An 18411-nucleotide genomic window follows, 5' to 3' on the forward strand; every position below is an offset into this window, starting at 1 on the left:
TTTGTAGCGGATACTTTACTGGTCAGCTAATTAAAGACAGTAAAAGCCGAGTTAAGAAAAAAAAAGAAAGACAGAAGTAGTCGCCATATTGTTTTTTAAAGTGTGTAAAATATTTACGAGAACACAAATTAGGTAATAATTTAGGTTCCCTTCATTAAAATTTTTCGTTTTAGTCCAATCAATACGACTAAAACAAAAATTCTGGTAAGTAAAATGTTTTAGGCTTTTTTTAATAAAGTTTTGTCATGCGGATTCATTCATACCACTTGAATTGTAATAAGGACATGTTAATTTAAAGATGCCTTGTTAATGACATTAAAAAGTCAAGGTTTTGATAACAACTGAAAACCGACGCGTAGGAAAACTTATCCGCAAACAGACTTTACAGTGGTGTAAATGAGGTATTAGAGAACTATTCACATTATTCGGTACTGTTTTTGTCGTCGTCATCTGATGCTAAAAATGACGAAAATTGTGTCTGCAGAATTTTAAGATGACAGCCGGGTCGGGAAAAGTGCCTGAAAAGTGCCTGTAGTGTATGTGTATCGGAGGATATTACTTATGGAAAAGCACCGCATGTCCATACTGTACTTGGCGTTTTCTATCAAAGGCGAAAGTTGCTCTGAACAAATATTGAGAAATTATTTTTGTTATCTGATAAAATTAGGGGATTGGATAAATTCTAAAAAAATAAATTGATTTTAGTCACCTCCAAAACATGTGATGAAACTAAAGTAGGTACACCAAGGAAGTACTCAAACGTAGGAGGCGAAAATGTTATAGTGTGGGGCTGCTCGCCACTGCTTAGTGTAAGACCCTTCAGAAAGGTATTATTAAAAATAGGCGAATTCAAGTACTATAATATTTCAAAAACAAGCATATTGTTATAAACTAAGCATAATTTACCGGTCATCTGGACTTTCCAAATTAGAAAAGATCTGAATAATGCTGCAAGAGTAGTAAAAATGACTCTTTGATCGGGCAACTTATGACGATTTTGGTTTGGCCTATTGCAAATCCAATGAAACAAAAACCGGTAATAGGCGAAAAATACCATGGCAATAAGTCGTACATGGACCATCGATCAATTTTACTCAGATTTTAATTAAGCATGGAAGAAAATTCCCTTAGCGACTTCTACAAAACTGACCGCTTGCTCGTTCAGGGATGTCGTACTGTTATTGAGGTAAAAGGAAATAAACCAAATATTAATACTTATTGGAATGTTTAATTATAGTGTAGAGAATGTTGTTGTAGAAAAGTAACTCCAATAATATTAATAATTTGTATTTCTGAGCAAATGGAGTGTCTTTAATTAGATGGCCAGGCCTCGTTATGGATCATACCACCAGAGATTCGGATAAGGCGAAAAAAAACTAGGTGCGAGGGATTATTGAATATAGTCATTATTTTTAACAATTCACAATGCCTTCTTAAACATTTTAAAATAGAAAAGAAAATTCCTATGGCAATCTGAAAAAAGAAACACAGATGAAATGCGCCCGTAAGTTAAGATTCCAACAGTGTCTTTAATTAGTTGTCCACGACTGTATATATAACAAAGGAATACCTACCTACAGGAGAACTTAAAATCAGTTAGCATTTTGTTTGTATCGAATTGATCTCAAAAATTATGTTTATATCACGTCCTTTGATTCATGAAGCAGTCTGCACTCTGAACAGAGATATCTACAGGGCGGTGAAAGCGAACATTGACACTTCATGGTTGAACGTTTAAATAAGTGTTGTATCTTTTTGTCGGCGAACTTGAGCCTAAACAACGTTTTTTCCAGGGAATTTAAAATTGAAACTAGATTTATTTTAGTTGACATTTATTTATGGAAATACATATAACGACAGTATTATTGTAAATGCAATTTATTACGTATGTTTCTAGCCGGCATCACTGTAAATTGACCACATAACATAATAGCAATGCACGAATAGCAAAATACATAATCGAAGTATAAAATCAACATGCACTCGGACACGTTTTCTATGACGTCAAGATTAATAAAACTGATTTGTAATGTTATTTTCCAAGCTTTCACATCTACAAATAAACATGTAACTTTTGAGATTTACCTATGTCAAAATTTCATTTTAGGAACTTGATTTTATTACCTCTTCTGTCTGGCAACATGAGCTACTTTCTTCCACATCGAATCACATCAAATTATAAATTAATTATTCAAAAAAAAAACATCACAATCATACTCGAAATATCAATTGTACCTTCACTTATACTAAAAAGAAACGTACGTTAAATCAGTCCATAACATAAATCTACTTAACTATTTTTCTTTGACTGTTACATTAAAATATTTGAATAGCGTTCTACTTTTCTTATTACTTTTAGGAGTTCTCTCGGACACGGAAGTTCTCCTGGCGGGGACGTTCTCCTTGGGGCTGGGAGGCGCGGGCGTGGTCAGCCTGTCGGCGTCGCCACACTTGCGCTTCTCGCGGGCGATGCGCGTGAGCCAGTCCGTGGTGGCGTCCTTCTTCTTGACGGGCGACATGAGCCGCAGGTGCGGCGCCTCGCCGTCCAACACGAAGTTCGGAAGGTTCTTGGTAGGAGTGCCGAATGATATGATTCTAACTTTGTTTGGTGTCTCCGGAGATCTATTATGTGAACTAGTAGGAGATAACGGCTTTATACCTTTCGGTGATAATAACTTGCAGTTTCTACTTTCATAATTTTTAGTGGGCGTCATGAATGAAGAGCCCGCTTTAGGTATATAACACCAATCGTCGGGTGAGTCGATTTGAATGTTTCTTGGAGGACTTTGTTCTAAACAATCTCCGTGACGTTTGATTCCTGCCGGGAGTAACTTCGGTTCATTTTCTTCAGGGAGAGGTTCCAATTTCAGCCTTTTGATTGAAATTTCAGCTTCCTCTGTATCTCTAGAAGCGTTCATGAGGTCTGTGAGGCAACGTTTTGTTTTTCTGATAGAAGCGTTGCCTTGTGAACGCATTCGTTTGGCACTATAGGAGCCGGGCGTTGTGACCAGTTTCCTTTTGAGCGAGTTAGGAGTTTTGTCCAAAGCGCCCCACTGCGGCAGCGACGCGATGTCCGTCCGCGGCACCAGCTCCGCGCGTCCGCGCAGCTCGGCGGCGGCGGACGCGGGCAGGTCCGCCACGTCGCGGCCGATGCGCCACAGCTTGTGCCGCGCGTCGTCGCTGCACGTGACGAGCTTGGTGTCGCCGAGCTGGCACCAGGCGGCGCAGGTCACCTCGGCCCAGTGCCCCGCCAGCCGCACCACCGGCTCCGAGTACTTCACGTTCCACACGTACGCGTTCTTATCGCTGCTGCCGCTCACTAGGTACATGCAGTCGGGACTGAGGCAAGTCTTGATGTAAAACGTGCTGTTCTGGTGGCCGATGTACCTCTGCTCTGGCATAGCGTTATAGGTTGATATATTGAAGCAGTAGATGACATTGTCCATACAGCTGGCATACAGTCTCATTCTGGTATCGTCTACTATCAGGTTGGTGTATCCGTTCTTGGTGGAACTGCCACAGTATGGTATGGAATGTTTGGGGAGTGGCTCTCTCTTGTATATGTTGTAGTTCTTGCGGAGATCCCACACCTTGATGTTGCCGTCGCACTCTCCGCAGGAGATGAGGGTCATGTCGTCCTGGAAGACAAGGCCAGTGATGCTGATGGCGCGAGGGGTGTCGATGCGTGGCCGCTTGCCGTGCGAGCCCGGCGTCTTGGGGTTAAAGCTGGAGTGGCAGTTCATGAGGCAGTTGTCTGGTTTGAGAACAACTGAAGGTTGGTTGTTGGCTCTAATGTCCCACACCAGAATGTGTCCGTCCCGCGCACCCGTGGCAAACACTGAAGGTTCGGTAGGCCTGAATACTGCAGTTTTTACAGATCGTGTGTGACTTGAAAATACGAGAACCCTTCTAGGAGCCCCTTCTGCTACATCCCACAGACAAGCTGTATGATCACCTGAAATATTTTTTACTTGCATGAATACTATGTCCTCATGCATTTCATTATACACTCTTTTGCAAAAAAAGCGGGCACCTATGCGAAATCTGGGTTTTAAATTGATTTCGTCGCAGCCCAAAATATTAAAACACCTCTAAATTGTGTTCATTTATGAGAAAGGGATATTTCAAAGCGCTTGGGTACAATATCTAAACAATAGAAAGCTTTACACATAAATACCGAAACTCTTAACATTGCCATCAATCATCAGCATAGACCATTTAGAGCAGGTGAAAATTTTATCAAATACGCATAGTTTTTCAAAAATGTTTTGATGTAACAGAAAGGTACATTAATCATCAATTAAAACTGCATTATCAGTTTTCTAAAAATCACGTCAAAAAGTTTTCAAAACGCCCACGAACTTTCTACCAGGAATTAGTCCAGAACATGGTATCACCAGTTTCTTAGCAAATCTACAAAATTCAAATTTAGAATACACTCTCACGCATGCTTGGCTAACCCTTTTGATGCTAGTAACATACTACAGTCATTAAAACCCTTTGAAATACACGCAAAGTCCTTAAAACCAAGATTTTGCATAGGTGCCCGCTTTTTTTGTAAAAGAGTTTAAAAGAGTTTATATGTACAACAAAATGGGTACCTGAGTACAATCTATCAAGGGGCTTTTAAAGCTTACACTGTCTCCTCTAAAAGCATTGTTTAATAGTTAAAAGTTTTTTCCTACTTGAGCTAAACTCGGCCGACATTAGTACTTTTATAAAAGTTTGTAGGTACATATTTCTAATTCCATAGATGTAAACATGAGCTATTAAAATCATTGACCATTCTGGATAATCAGTTGGATAGTAATTTGAAACTGACAAACGTTAGGTTGTTTCTACTATTTCTGAAGAAGTTTCCTCAGACCATTGGTAAAAAAGTCAGAATTTTGCTAGTATTACTACATATTATCATACTCACATTACAGATACTCATTTATTATTACTATTTTGTTGTTATAGTACTTATCAAATAATCGTTACAAATGTGAGATGCTTTTTTGGTTATGCTTTCAAGTTCAAATAAACTTTTTAATAATTATGGAGAATAGTAAATAGGTGTACATATTATAGAGTCCCTGGAAACAGAGATGCTTGCATAGCCCTATTGGGTTGTGAGGGAAAAGTGAATTTGTGCAATGTTATTTTACTACTATAGAAATAGTAACAGTGCAAATAGAATAAATACTTGAGTTAATTGCATTACCAGGTTTTAACCTTCACTGGCACCGCGCAACATAGCACTAATACACATAAACTCACAATCACATAATATCTTAAGTAGATTATGACCCTTGTGGTATTTGGTTAGAATATATTAGAAGGTTTTGTTCTTACCTGAGACAGTAACAAAGTTCATATGCTGTGGCATCCACGCCAAATCGAAAACAGCATTGTTATGACACTGGAATCCTTCCAATGTGCTAGCAGTCTTTACATTGGTTGTATCCTGCAATCGCAAGTAAACGTGAGAGATACTGTCATACTGCTGCATTGATTTAGAACATTAAATATTGTAATTATAGTACCTGAATGGCAACTCTGCCATCCTCGTTGGCGAGAGCGAGGATGTGCTCGTAACCGGGAGCCTCCGAGAATCGGCACGCGAATATCGGAGGATCCTGGTCGAAGTTAGCCGCGATGTTTGCATTCTGCAGCCCATAGAAGGATTCTTCACTATCCACCACCAGCCGCTTTAAAATATTGTCGTAGTTCAGCCGACAGTCTGCAAAAAAGTAAAAACCCATTCATTTCATTACTATTACCTGCTTTCCTCGTTGTATCAAACAAAATATTGTTTAGCTCTTACAAATGCCAAGCTGACGATCAATCAAACACTGAATATCATTCATTTTCACGCATTATCAATCACTTCTGAGTAATATCAGTCTAATTTTCAAACATTTTGTTCTGTTATGGCTAGAGTATTCTACAGTTTCGACAAAAAACAATGACAGCAACAGACACCCAGTAGCACGACAAGATACGATACGATAGGTATGGCGCGAAATAGCGCAACGAAACGTCAAAGTCAAAATCACAAAATAGACATGGCGAATGAATGGGGCAATGTTTGCTAAAGTTGCATATCAAAAATAATAAAGCGAAATCAATTTTATATTTGCATAATTGAAGAATTATCTATATATTAGAATAGACCCTAACACTCTATTATATCAAATCAAATCATTTATTAGTGATAGACAGGTATTCAAATAGGTCTTAAATAAAAAATATGTTCATGCCGTGATCCGCCACACAGGGCATACAAATAGAAAAATATAATAAGAAATACAAGGATCGACCTTAACATTATAGATGATATTTTTTGGGGAATCGTAATCGGAAATTGTAAGTATCAATATCGGCATATTACAAAGTACTATGTGAACGTTGTTTCTCACCCGTTCGAAAGAGGTGTGACCCGCTTGACCGTCATTGTGTGCCGCAATGGCGAGATGGAAAAGAAAGGTGATAGTAGGTCTGGGGCCAGCCTTACACATAAAAATTATAAAAAATAGTTATATTGGAAGATAAACTGAACTTTGGTGTTACTAAAAATTTAAGCTAAAATTATCAAGATACATGATTGTGGTTTTCCTTATATGCAATACGGATTCAAGATACTTTTTATTGAGACTTGAGACCTCTATTTTAAGGTTTGATTGACTATTGTCATTACTCTATCCATAGACATAGAGAAGCTTGTTCGCTTTGACTATTTTTTATTATTATCTAATGGCCAATGAGAAAGTCTGACAGATGATGAAGTCTCGATCAGAGTATTTTGATTGGTGGAAATATATTTTTTGCAAGATGTCTTTGGTAAATTTCCAAGCGCGTTTGCTTTGCTTTTGCCTTACTATTTTGTTGTGATGATGTGAAAAGAAATACTTATAATTTCAAGTTTCTGTGTAACAATATCGTTAAAACGGGCAGAGAATATACTGAACGGTTACCAATATTGTATTGTTACATTTGACTTTTTATTTTACACACAACTATCGCTACAAATGTCCGTTACAACTTGTGTGCACTTCATCTAGGCACCGCTTGGTTTTCATCTCGATATTAAAGAAGTGTAAGTTCCTATGTAACAGATTATTCGTAGTGTTCTGCTTTTAACCCCCAGAGCTTGAACAGTAAGTATACATGTCCGTTGTGTGAGCAGTGTCACTGTTACGTGGACACTATGTGATGAGGAAAATGTTGACATTTCAGGTGTATGGAATGTGAGTCTCACGAGGAAAATGGAAGAGATCGGGTGTCTGCACCGCGGGCAGTTCGGGCAGTCGGCGGCGTCGGACGCGGCGGCGGGCGCGTGCGTGTGGCCGGCGCCGCTGCGGCAGCTGGCTCGCGTGCTGTCGGCGCAGGTGGCGGCGCTATGGTGCCAGCTCACGCGGGTCTCGTCGCCGCCAACGCTCTCGCACCACTCGCTCCCTTTATGAGCAACATGGATGAAATATCTTATTGGATTTGCACCAAGCGGGCACCTTGCCTGATGAACTATGACAATGTTAAAAATCAAACTGAGCAAGCACAGTGTTCCAAAAGTAAACCAAAAAGTGTTCCCAGTGCTGCCGAGGTGCCTTCGCCTAAAAAGAAAAAGAAGAGAAAGCTGTCTCTGTTAGAAGACGACTCTGGGTCTGCGGAGAAGCAGCAAAATGTTTACTTTGATTCTTCTCAACAGCAGAAGCCCACTGTGATGAGTAGTTGTAAGTCTGACACATTAGGTTCAGACTTGGACTTCAATATCAAGAACACTTCAGTGCAAGGCAAGTCCAAGAGATCAAGACAACAGAAGAACAGTAGGACTACATTGCACAAGAAGAATAAAGTGATCACATCCACTCCCAAGGTGATGAACCTAAGAAGGAGTGTGCGCCAGGCACAACAGACCCTCAACAACAACACTCAGCTTAATAGTTCCTTTGAGATATTTAATAATAGTCTAATCAATGGCAATAAACATGCTCAAATTGAACACAAGTCACCCGAGAAGCTGAAGAAGTCTCCAGAGTTACTAGCAGGAGGAGACCAGACTGTGGATAATAAAAGAAACACTCCAGCCAGCAAGGTGAACAGGTCTAAAAATGAGCTGCACAATGGACAGTTTGAGGATCTCAGTGATGTGTCTGGCTTTACTGCTAATTACATAAGGTCCACAAAAATACAGTCTACTAAAACACCTAGAAAGTTAAGATGTAAAAATAGTAGGAACTTGGTGAAAGAATCGCGGCAATGTTTACCGAAGGACAACACTATGGTAGTGTGTGTGAACAAGTCTATGAACACCGGAATACCTAAATCGGCAGCACTGAACTGCAGTACGGAGTCAGAAAATGTGCTAAACTTAATAACCAAGGGTGTTGATAAGTCTGTCAAGGTTAGCAAAAGTACATCTTTACTCAAGTTCATGGATGTAAAAAATAGCAAAAGTGTAAAGGAGTCCAACAATAAAGTGGATGGCAGCCGAACTCGAGCCAAGGCCAACCTAAATGTATCATTCCAGTCACAGAGCACTACATCACGGTATCCGAAACGGTACCGCAATCAAATCACATCAGACATGGTAGAGGATACTGGTGATTCAAACCAAGCAGACAAAAAACGAAAGATTAGTAAAAATTCAAGTGACTTTAACAATTCTGATAGAAAAGAGAATCCAGAAGCTGCAGTGGTTTCTAGGACTAGAAGTGGCAGGAACATTGGCTTAACACTAAGGCAGCCTGAGAACTCTGTTCTGGTTCTGAGCAATTCTACAGAGCAGGTGAGCTCCATGGTGACCATGAATGTGGCCGGCCCCACACCTCAGAGGGATACACTCAAGAAGAAGAAAAGGATCACAAGACATTCACGTTCAAAGAAAGCACTTGAAAAACAGGAAAGTCCGCTACGGGACTCTCTACGAGACAAGAGTGGGTTTGCTGCTTGCTTCTCTGACAGTGATGATAGTGAACCTCTCAAGCAAAGGAAATTCTTCTGTGCTTAAGACAATGGACTTGTCGCAGGCTTTCTTGCAGATTGACATTTATGGATGGAGACATACTTGATGTACAGGGGTAGAGTCAATAGACTTATGTAAAGGAAACTTGTAGACATGGAGCATTTTATTCACTTACTGATTAAATTGGATTAGGGACCTCTCAACTATACGTCATTAGTATTGTATACTAGATAAAATAATGAATTTATATTTACATTAGGTATAAAAATTGTACACATTCCATTTGTAATAACACAAATATGATAAATGTTCCATATTCTTTAACTATTGGCTCATGGTTGCCCCAAATTGGATAATTTTGTAGCAGGTTTTGATCAGGTTTAGCTAACATTACTGTTCTAATTTAATCACTAAGATAAGGCATTACTTTTCCTCTGCCCTTGTTGGACTTCCATTGCTTGACAAGAATAGAATTGTATAAATTTGCTCAGTGCCTGTAATGTTATTGCACTCTGTATATTATCGACCTGTATGTCCATGTTAGCATCTAGATAATTGTATTTAACTTATGATACTAGTGTATTGCATACTCGTTATATAAATGTAACTGAGGCAGGCGTTGACGAAGCAGGGCCGTCAGAATATTTGTGATTGATGAATGTGTTTAGACTGTAGTGTTATTTAAGATTGTTACTTCGCCAGTCGCGCAGCAGTGCGGTCGCCGCTCCGCGTGGCGTCGCCGCTCCGCGTGACGTCGACGCGCGGCAAGAAGACACGCGTTGGATTGGCTAACTGACAACATAAACACAATATTGGAACACAAATAAGATTTGTGTGTGAAATCTTTGTTTTATACAGTGCCATTGTATATTGTAATGTATTATACACTGATATATCTAAGTTTATCCATGACTGTGGCACATTGTAGAGGTAGTTCATTCTCGATCAATTAATGGGAAAATTGACACACCTATTATGAAATATATTTTAAGTATGTACATGCATATTAGATGTCAAATGTAATAAAATGAAGTATACTGAAAATTGATTACATCGGTATATTATGTATCAATTGATTGATATTATTGATTGTAAAAATTTTATACAAGATTAAATATGTTATATTATGGTTTTAGACTTTCCAACTTTGATGCTTATTTTGAAATAGTTTAAATGCAGTTGGTTTATATCACATAATATCTTCAGCTGTTTGTATAATTGGTCAAATAATGATATTCCTCTGTGTATTATCATGACCTTGTCCACTGGATACTTCAGCCGCGTGCCAGGGCTCCATTCATACGAGCCCCTCGTTACTGCCAGGGCGTCTAGCCACATGCCTAGTATGTACCTTTTTAAAGGTAAAGTCGGCAAGAGGAACCCATTCATGGTGTATGTATAATGTTTGGCATATCGCTGGATACTTTCCAAAAAATGGGGAGGTTGTATGTGATCTAGCCAATTATACGATCGGAGAGCGACATACCTATATGTATAAAGACTGATAGTAATTTGAAATTAAAACTACAAGTAGGTATGTATTTTTCCATTCACATTGAACGACTGAACTATCTTTCTATGGCATAATAATAATTATTATATCTATCGAATTTTTGAATGTAGGGTAATACTGAACTTTTTATTTAGTTTTTATTAAATTTTTGTGTATTATATTTTGTAGCTTTTATGTATTTAAAATTGCATAGTAAAGTTAATCTTAACTGTAAAATGTTGTTGTTTTAATGTCCAGTATAAACGTAACATAATGGAAATGAGATCAATATTCCTCATCTAGCAGTGAGTTATTTATTCAAGTAGAACGCTTCAAATTAGCAAATTAGATTAGACTTCAGGTAATGGCATACATGAATGGCACGGCACGGTGCAACTTTTGTAAGGTAGCTGAAAGCTCGCTATCACCGCGCCGTTAGTTTTTCATGTTGACGTTATAAAATGTTTTTTATGAGGTAAGAATTAAGGGTCAAATTCAAATAACAAGTAATCGCTGACACATGAACGGCACGCCCGCGCCGGACGGTCCACGGTGCTGTTACGCCGGGGAAAGTAGTACCTATACCTACTATATAATGCTTTAGTTAGAAATTACCAGTAAGTTAAGAGGGGTACCTATAATTTTAAATCCCGACGTGCTAGTGCAACTTTATGTTCTGGACTTCAATTAGGTAAATAGGACAAATGAATTGGTCAATATAAGATCTGGCGGCACACAATTACACGGTAACTTAACGTATTTCAAAGGCCTGAATAGCATGTAAAATAAAATTATAATTATTTTACATTTACATTTTTCAAAATATTTTTCAGTACTAAGATACGTTATTTTTTGATATTGTTATGCAATTTTGCAACTTCCTTAATCATTGCGTAATATTATGAAATAGGTTTAATAAAATGAATACTTAGTCACGATGATGTGTGAAATTAATATTAACTGTGTATTCGGTAGGTTACCTAGTTAATATAATAATTAGTTAGGTACTCTTGAAAGTATTTCTAATAAACTGCCTAATATTTGCAGCAATAATATGAATGCAATAATCAATCCAGACTCCATTCACAATATAGCGCGGTAGAATATCCACAAAATAGCCATGTAGATAGGCTTTCAATGTGAATAGGCTTGTCAATCCCCCCTACGTTTACTTATTTGTTTTCCCGAATAGGGAGCATGTCCTGCCTACTAATTAATTTATTGTACGAAGAATCTAATTTTAGGATGTTATCCAACAGCCATACAAACCATTTATGATACCGGGCATGACTTGCAATGTTTGAATAACGGCAGAGCCTATATATACCGAGGCTAAACTCTGTTAGGATTCAGTAACGCTCAAGTAATTGACTAAACACCACGTTAACTCTGTAACGCGTGGCTACATTCGGATCCTAGAATACTGATTCAAATAAAATAAGCAGCCATGAATATCGACTTCACTGACAAAGTGGTGCTGGTGACGGGCGCGAGCGCCGGCATCGGCGAGTCGACGGCGCTGCTGTTCGCCGCGCTGGGCGCGAAGCTGTCGCTCGTGGGCAGGAATGAAGGCAAGCTGCGCGCCGTGGCGGCCGCGTGCCACAAGCTGCGGGGGCTGCAGCCGCTGCCCATCGTCGCAGACCTCGGCACCGACGAGGGCGTCCACAAGACCGCCAAGGAAACACTCGACCATTTCGGAAGGTACCACTATCTTAATTTTAATGGATACTTCAGTTGCGACGGCATTTAGCTCTTGGATATCGCAAATATCGAAATATAGGTAATTTACAGATTAATGGGTAATTACATTGTTAGTCTTGGGGATTAGCATGAGCGACCGTTTCCTTCAAATGCAGGATTGCCTATTAAATCGATTAAACGAGCACCGAGTTGCTCATGCTATCTGGTTGTTTAATCGGTTTTAAAAGCTTTTATGCGATAGAATGAATCTCGGCTATATTAAAGAGGTACACTATGTACTAAAACCTATCACATACATGTTTTTCGTTTGTTCTCCGAGTTCTCAGTGACTCAGTGGTGTACCTAAGTATGTACATTTGTTATAAGAGTAGGTACATTGCACGTTGTGTATATGCTGTCCAAATTGAATGCGGCACATGGCCCCCAATCGCCGCTGAAGGTCACAATTTAGGCAATCAACAGTACGAAAATAGCCAAATCTATACTGGGATTAAGTGGTCCTTCTCGGAAGAAAATTCGCAGATCAAATAGTAGGTTTATGTAGCTATCTGGCGAATTATTTAAGCTTGAGAGTGCTTCTATTTAAATTCTTCTCTTTACAACCATTCCTACCTCTCTACTATAGTATAGTCATAGTCTTCTCAGACGAGAGTAGGCCATTTTTGCTCAAAATAGGCTTTTCGTATTTCCTCCACATTGTGATCTTTGTCTTGAGATCATTGCTCTACTGTGTGTGAGGCTCTTCCCTGCATTGTCTTGACCATGACAGCCATCGTAAAATCCTGTTTATCAGCACGCTACAAACTAAGTAGGTACCTACTTACAGAACGTATGCACTTGACAGAATGTGTACTTATCTACTCGAATTCACTCATCCAATTATTCTTACAGACTGGATGTCCTCGTGAATAACGCAGCCATTGGCGCCTTGACCTCTCTGCAGCAGCTGGACATGAAGACGTTCGACGAGGTGTTCAGGATAGACGTGCGCGGCGTGTACCAGCTCACCGGGCTGCTGGTGCCCGCCCTCATAGAGTCCAAGGGCAACATCGTCAACATCTCCAGCATAGTCGCTACCATGGTCAATGTTGGCAGCTTGCCATACTCCATGGCGAAGGTGAGAATGACTCGAGTACAGTGCTGTAGCGTGTAGATTTTTAACACGCTTTTTATAAGCTTGGGCTGTATGTATGTATCGGAATCTTTGAGCACGAATTTTTACGGGTGTCTAAATATCTGATTAAATTTTCACATGCTCTGAGTTCTGATGACATAAACATGACTAGCTAAGAAACGTCATTACAAATCCAATATGGCGGCCTCCCCAAGATGGCGGACTGGCTATTTTGAAATGCCCCTAACCCTTTCATGTATTTGATATGGATATCAAATACATGAAAGGGTTTGTTGTCAGGAATACAAAAAATATAGTCACTTGACATAAATAATATATAATGTCTGGACACATTTTCACACACGGTCGGTTAGCCCCATGGTAAGTTATTAATTAACTTGTGTTATGGGTGGTAGCCGTGTAGCGACGGCTTAAGAATACGTATGTCGCTACCCCTTCTTCCAGTGGGTGTCGTAGAAGTCGACTAATGGAGTAAAGAATGCACCGAACACCAGTGTGAGAGAAGGAAAACTCGGAAAAAAACCCTCTATCAACCCGTCTGGCCAGCGTGATAGCAGTAGGCTAAATACCTTCATGAGAACGCTAAAGTGGGAGTACAGATTTGCGGCGAATCGGCAGTAGGATCCCATGGATTTGGAAGCAGGAATCATAGGGGGCAAATGCTCGTCAACTTCCTCGAACGCGAGGGGCTCTTTTTGATGAACTCCTTTTTCAAAAAGCGGCCCCAAAGGAAGTGGACGTGGCAAAGCCCCGACACTATGACTAAAAATGAGATTGACTTCATCATGACGAACAAGAAGCACATATTCAGAGACGTCTCCGTGATCAATAGGTTTAATACCGGGAGCGATCACCGACTTGTCCGAGGCTCTCCGAATATCAACTTCAAGGCCGAACGTTTCCGTCTGATGAAGGCCAGGCTCCGACCAACACTGCTCCAAACCATGACAGGATCTGAAACGTTCCAGTCACATTTGGAGAACCGATTTGCCGCCGTGGAAACCACAACAGACGTTAACCAGAACCACGAATATGTGGTTCGGATCCTCAGGGAGGAAGGTTCGAGATTCTGTAACATGCAGCGTAAGGGCAGGAAATCAAAGCTTTCGGAAGAGACATTAGGACTTATGAAGAAACGACGTGAAAACCCGCCTGTCACTTCGTCAGCTAAGCGAGCTCTAAACCAAGAGATCAACAAGCACGTACGACGCGACCTCCGGTGCTCCAATACTCTTGCCATTGAAAGAGCAATTGAGCTGAATCGGGGGTCAAAGGTGTTCGTACAATCTCTTGGAAGAAGCCACTTGACGAAGCTGACCACAGCAAGCGGAGAAGTCGTTTCTTCGGTGCCGGCAGTCCTTTCGGAAGTGGAAAATTTCTATGGCCGGTTATACGCATCGCATGCATCCCGACCTGATCCCGGAAATGAGGATTCTAGAGCCACATTAACACGCCATTTCACCGAAGACCTGCCAGAAGTCAGCAGTGGCGAAATCGAGATCGCTCTGAGACAGCTCAAAAATGGAAAAGCCCCTGGCGAGGATGGCATTACAACAGAGCTACTAAAAGCAGGAGGAAAGCCCGTACTGGGGGAGCTCCAGAAGCTTTTTAATGCCGTCCTGTTTGAAGGGAGAACTCCAGAGGCGTGGAGTAGGAGTGTTGTCGTCCTGTTCTTCAAAAAGGGAGACAAAACCCAGTTGAAGAACTATCGACCCATTTCCCTCCTAAGCCACGTCTATAAGCTGTTCTCAAGAGTGATCACGAACCGACTTGCGCGAAGACTCGACGAATTCCAACCACCGGAGCAGGCTGGGTTTCGGAGCGGATACGGCACCATAGACCACATCCACACAGTGCGGCAGATTATACAGAAGACCGAAGAGTATAATCAGCCCCTGTGTCTAGCATTTGTGGACTATGAGAAGGCCTTTGACTCGGTTGAAATCTGGTCTGTTCTGGAGTCCCTGCAGCGTTGTCAAGTAGATTGGCGATACATCCAAGTGATGAGATGTCTCTACGAAGCCGCTACAATGTCCGTCCAAGTACAGAATCAGCAAACAAGGCCCATACCGTTGCATCGAGGAGTGAGACAAGGGGATGTTATTTCCCCGAAACTGTTCACTAATGCAATGGAGGATATGTTCAAGACGCTGAACTGGAAAGGACGCGGCATCAACATCAATGGCGAACACATCTCTCACTTGCGATTTGCCGACGATATCGTCATCATGGCGGAAACGCTGCAGGACCTACAACAGATGCTGAACGACCTGGCTGAATCTTCTCTACGCATCGGCCTACGGATGAACTTGGACAAAACCAAGGTCATGTTCAATGAACATGTTCTACCGGAACCGATAGCGATACACGGCGCCGTTCTCGAAGTTGTTCGGAAATATGTTTACCTCGGGCAGACATTGCAGTTAGGTAGAAACAACTTTGAGGACGAGGTGAATAGGAGAATTCAGTTGGGTTGGGCTGCATTTGGGAAGCTACGTCGAGTCCTAACATCGTCGATCCCACAGTGCCTAAAGACAAAAGTCTTCAATCAGTGCGTCCTACCTGTCATGACTTACGGAGCCGAAACGTGGACACTGTCGGTGCGGCTGGTTCACAAGTTTAAAGTCGCTCAGCGGGCTATGGAAAGGGCTATGCTCGGCATTTCTCTGAGGGATCGCATCAGAAATGAGGTAATCCGTCAGAGAACCAAGGTCATCGACGTAGCCCACCGAATCAGCAAGCTGAAGTGGCAGTGGGCTGGCCATATTAGCCGAAGAACCGATAACCGTTGGGGTAAACGAGTTCTGGAGTGGAGACCACGCCTCGGCAAACGTAGTGTAGGACGTCCTCAGGCACGGTGGAGTGATGACTTGCGCAAGGCGGCTGGCAGGAGCTGGATGCGAGAAGCCGAAAATCGATCTCAGTGGCGTGCACTTGGAGAGGCCTATGTCCAGCAGTGGACTGCGATAGGCTGATGATGATGATGATGGGTGCTAACACAACTGATAAACTACATATAGCTACATATATACATATTGATAAATACCATATTGTAACACCCAGACCACGGCCAACAAACATGCTCATCACACACATGTCGACCGTACCGGGAATCGAACCCGGGACCTCAGGTTCGGCAGTCCGGCATGGTGACCATTGCGCCATCGAGGTCGTCGCACCTAAACCTAATATGGCGTCGTCGGACATAAACCTAATATGGCGGATTGGCTATTTGAAATACACCGCCATGATATGGGCATCAATTAAAGGGTTTGCTGAACAGGATACAACAAAAATAATCACGTGACCTAAATCCGATGTGGCGGCCGTCCCAAGGTGGTGGATTGGCTATTTGAATTGCAGCCCCATGATTTATGCGCTTTTAAGAATTACAAAACAATTCGGACATTTAGTTTGATGAAAGAAAGACTTTAGCATTTTGTCCAAAAAGAGTAAAGATTACATAAACGCTTCACGCTTTCGTTTCCCCCAACTGGTAGTAAGAGAACCTTTTTCACCTAATCCCAGAACTTACACACACATACATGATCGTTTCCAGGCGGCGCTGGATCACTTCACTCGCATTGTGGCGCTCGAGCTCGCTCCGAAAGGCGTCAGAGTAAACGCAGTCAGCCCGGGAATCACGGTAAGAGGTTCAGTTTTTAATTTTAAGATATTTTTGCAGAAACTAGCTTAACTTTAATTGGTTGATTTAATTGCTTACCTATTACCTTTTCAGTTAAGAAGACGAATTATTATGTGGCTGTTTTGGCTTTGTCAGATTATTATGAGATTGGTCATTTCATCAATTTGCCGATTATCCGAAATTAACGAATGTTGAATTTTCTCCTTTTCCAGGTTTCAGACTTCATAAAACGCATAACGGATCAAACGGAGGAGCAGTACCGCGAGTGGCTGGCGCAGTACAGCAAGAACATACCCATGGGCGAGCCGTGCCTGGGAGACGACATCGCTAAGATGGTGGTGCACATCGCCAGCGAGCACAGCCGCCTCGTCACCGGCGCCATCGTCGAGGTGGACGGCGGCCTCCGGTTCACTCCCATGGCCGGTAGTAGGTAATGCTGCAGGACTCCACGTGAGGAACACTCTAATTGAGATTAATTTGTAAATATTAATTAATGTTATTGATTGATGTTATATGCTTATATTAAAGACTGCTTCCAAAAGTAGTATTATTTTTATTATGGTTCATTTTAATTAACAAAATGGTACCAAGTATTGAACCCTGTGGTATACCCTGTTTGAATATTGTGCCAGGCGAGTTCGTCTAGATCAGTGGTTCTTAACCTTTTTGTCATGAGGGACCACTTTACCAAAAGTTTGGCTTGCCGGGGACCACCCCATTGGTTTGTCTAAATTGAGGGTTTTTTGATAAAGAACACAAGCACACTTTATAATTAGCACTCATTTCTTTATTATTTAGCAAAAAACTAAAAGCTACAGGTTTTAATTTAATGAGAATTTTGTGACTGCATTCTCTTTACTAACTTCAGAATTCTTGGCTCAGTACTACTTTCAAATGCGCGAGCGAAGCGAGCGCGAAATTTTTTCGGGCTCGTACGGACGTAAAATGTATCCCGAACGTACTCAACTCTTTGTTTGTTGCTGAATACGCGAGCAAAGCGAGCGGGAAATTTTTATTATTTTTTAAGACTCAATACCAAAACTACGTAAAATGTAGCCCAAACGTACTTAACTTTTTGTTTGTTGACAAATGCAAAAACGAGGGCATATAGTTTCTGAATACGTGAGCGAAGCGAGCGGGAAATTTTAATTATTTTTTAAGACTCAGAACCAAAATTACGTAAAAGGGCTACATTTCAAACCTTATTTTTTTTCTGTTGGTCAATTAAGATGGATAGCAACGTCGCGAAGCAAAGCTTCGCGGACCACTTGGAATGCCTCCAGGGACCACCAATGGTCCGCGGACCACCGGTTAAGAACCACTGGTCTAGATTATAAGCACTTTTTGTTGTTTATTTGTAACATAGGAGAGGGCAAACGAGGGGGTTTGGCAAGAATTCCGTCGGAGCTTAGCGTATAATGTGCAAGAGAGAGTAGGTAATATGCTCAATACAATCAGATGATTTGGTAAGGCTCGTAGAAAGTAGAAGG

At 41.2% G+C, this 18411-nt stretch overlaps 3 protein-coding genes across 4 annotated transcripts; 2 read left to right on the forward strand and 1 right to left on the reverse strand.

The window, feature by feature from the left end:
- Positions 1 to 1815: 1815 nt before the first annotated feature.
- Positions 1816 to 6024, reverse strand: LOC124629510 (protein lethal(2)denticleless). Its single transcript, XM_047162907.1, has 4 exons — positions 5810 to 6024; positions 5529 to 5725; positions 5338 to 5449; positions 1816 to 3955 (listed from the first exon to the last, which is right to left on the reverse strand). The coding sequence occupies exons 1-4, from the start codon at positions 5850 to 5852 to the stop codon at positions 2295 to 2297; spliced, it is 2013 nt and encodes a 670-aa protein (XP_047018863.1). The 5' UTR covers positions 5853 to 6024; the 3' UTR covers positions 1816 to 2294.
- Positions 6025 to 6764: 740 nt separating this feature from the next.
- On the forward strand, positions 6765 to 10676 carry LOC124629511. 2 transcript variants are annotated; one of them, XM_047162909.1, is made up of 2 exons: positions 6765 to 7081; positions 7222 to 10676. In XM_047162909.1, the coding sequence occupies exon 2, from the start codon at positions 7226 to 7228 to the stop codon at positions 8990 to 8992; it is 1767 nt and encodes a 588-aa protein (XP_047018865.1). In that variant the 5' UTR covers positions 6765 to 7081; positions 7222 to 7225; the 3' UTR covers positions 8993 to 10676. The 2 variants fall into 2 exon arrangements, with proteins under 2 accessions (XP_047018865.1, XP_047018864.1); XM_047162908.1 differs by having other exon boundaries at positions 6767 to 7142.
- Positions 10677 to 11783: 1107 nt separating this feature from the next.
- LOC124629512 (3-oxoacyl-[acyl-carrier-protein] reductase FabG-like) lies at positions 11784 to 17465 on the forward strand. The gene is made up of 4 exons (XM_047162910.1): positions 11784 to 12140; positions 13032 to 13257; positions 16835 to 16921; positions 17134 to 17465. The coding sequence occupies exons 1-4, from the start codon at positions 11887 to 11889 to the stop codon at positions 17353 to 17355; spliced, it is 789 nt and encodes a 262-aa protein (XP_047018866.1). The 5' UTR covers positions 11784 to 11886; the 3' UTR covers positions 17356 to 17465.
- Positions 17466 to 18411: the final 946 nt, after the last annotated feature.

The sequence above is a fragment of the Helicoverpa zea genome, chromosome 4, assembly GCF_022581195.2.
Source record: "Helicoverpa zea isolate HzStark_Cry1AcR chromosome 4, ilHelZeax1.1, whole genome shotgun sequence".
In the NCBI taxonomy this organism is placed as follows: Eukaryota; Metazoa; Arthropoda; class Insecta; order Lepidoptera; family Noctuidae; genus Helicoverpa; species Helicoverpa zea.

Coding starts and splice junctions, on each gene's coding strand:
- LOC124629510 (XM_047162907.1), bottom strand. CDS start 5,852: ATGAATGATATTCAGTGTTTGATTGATCGTCAGCTTGGCATTT. Junction 5,450..5,528: donor ATGGCAGAGTTGCCATTCAG/GTACTATAATTA, acceptor TTGCGATTGCAG/GATACAACCAATGTAAAGAC. Junction 3,956..5,337: donor GAACTTTGTTACTGTCTCAG/GTAAGAACAAAA, acceptor AAAATATTTCAG/GTGATCATACAGCTTGTCTG.
- LOC124629511 (XM_047162909.1), top strand. CDS start 7,226: ATGGAATGTGAGTCTCACGAGGAAAATGGAAGAGATCGGGTGTCTGCA.
- LOC124629512 (XM_047162910.1), top strand. CDS start 11,887: ATGAATATCGACTTCACTGACAAAGTGGTGCTGGTGACGGGCGCGAGC. Junction 13,258..16,834: donor TGCCATACTCCATGGCGAAG/GTGAGAATGACT, acceptor GATCGTTTCCAG/GCGGCGCTGGATCACTTCAC. Junction 16,922..17,133: donor CAGTCAGCCCGGGAATCACG/GTAAGAGGTTCA, acceptor CTCCTTTTCCAG/GTTTCAGACTTCATAAAACG.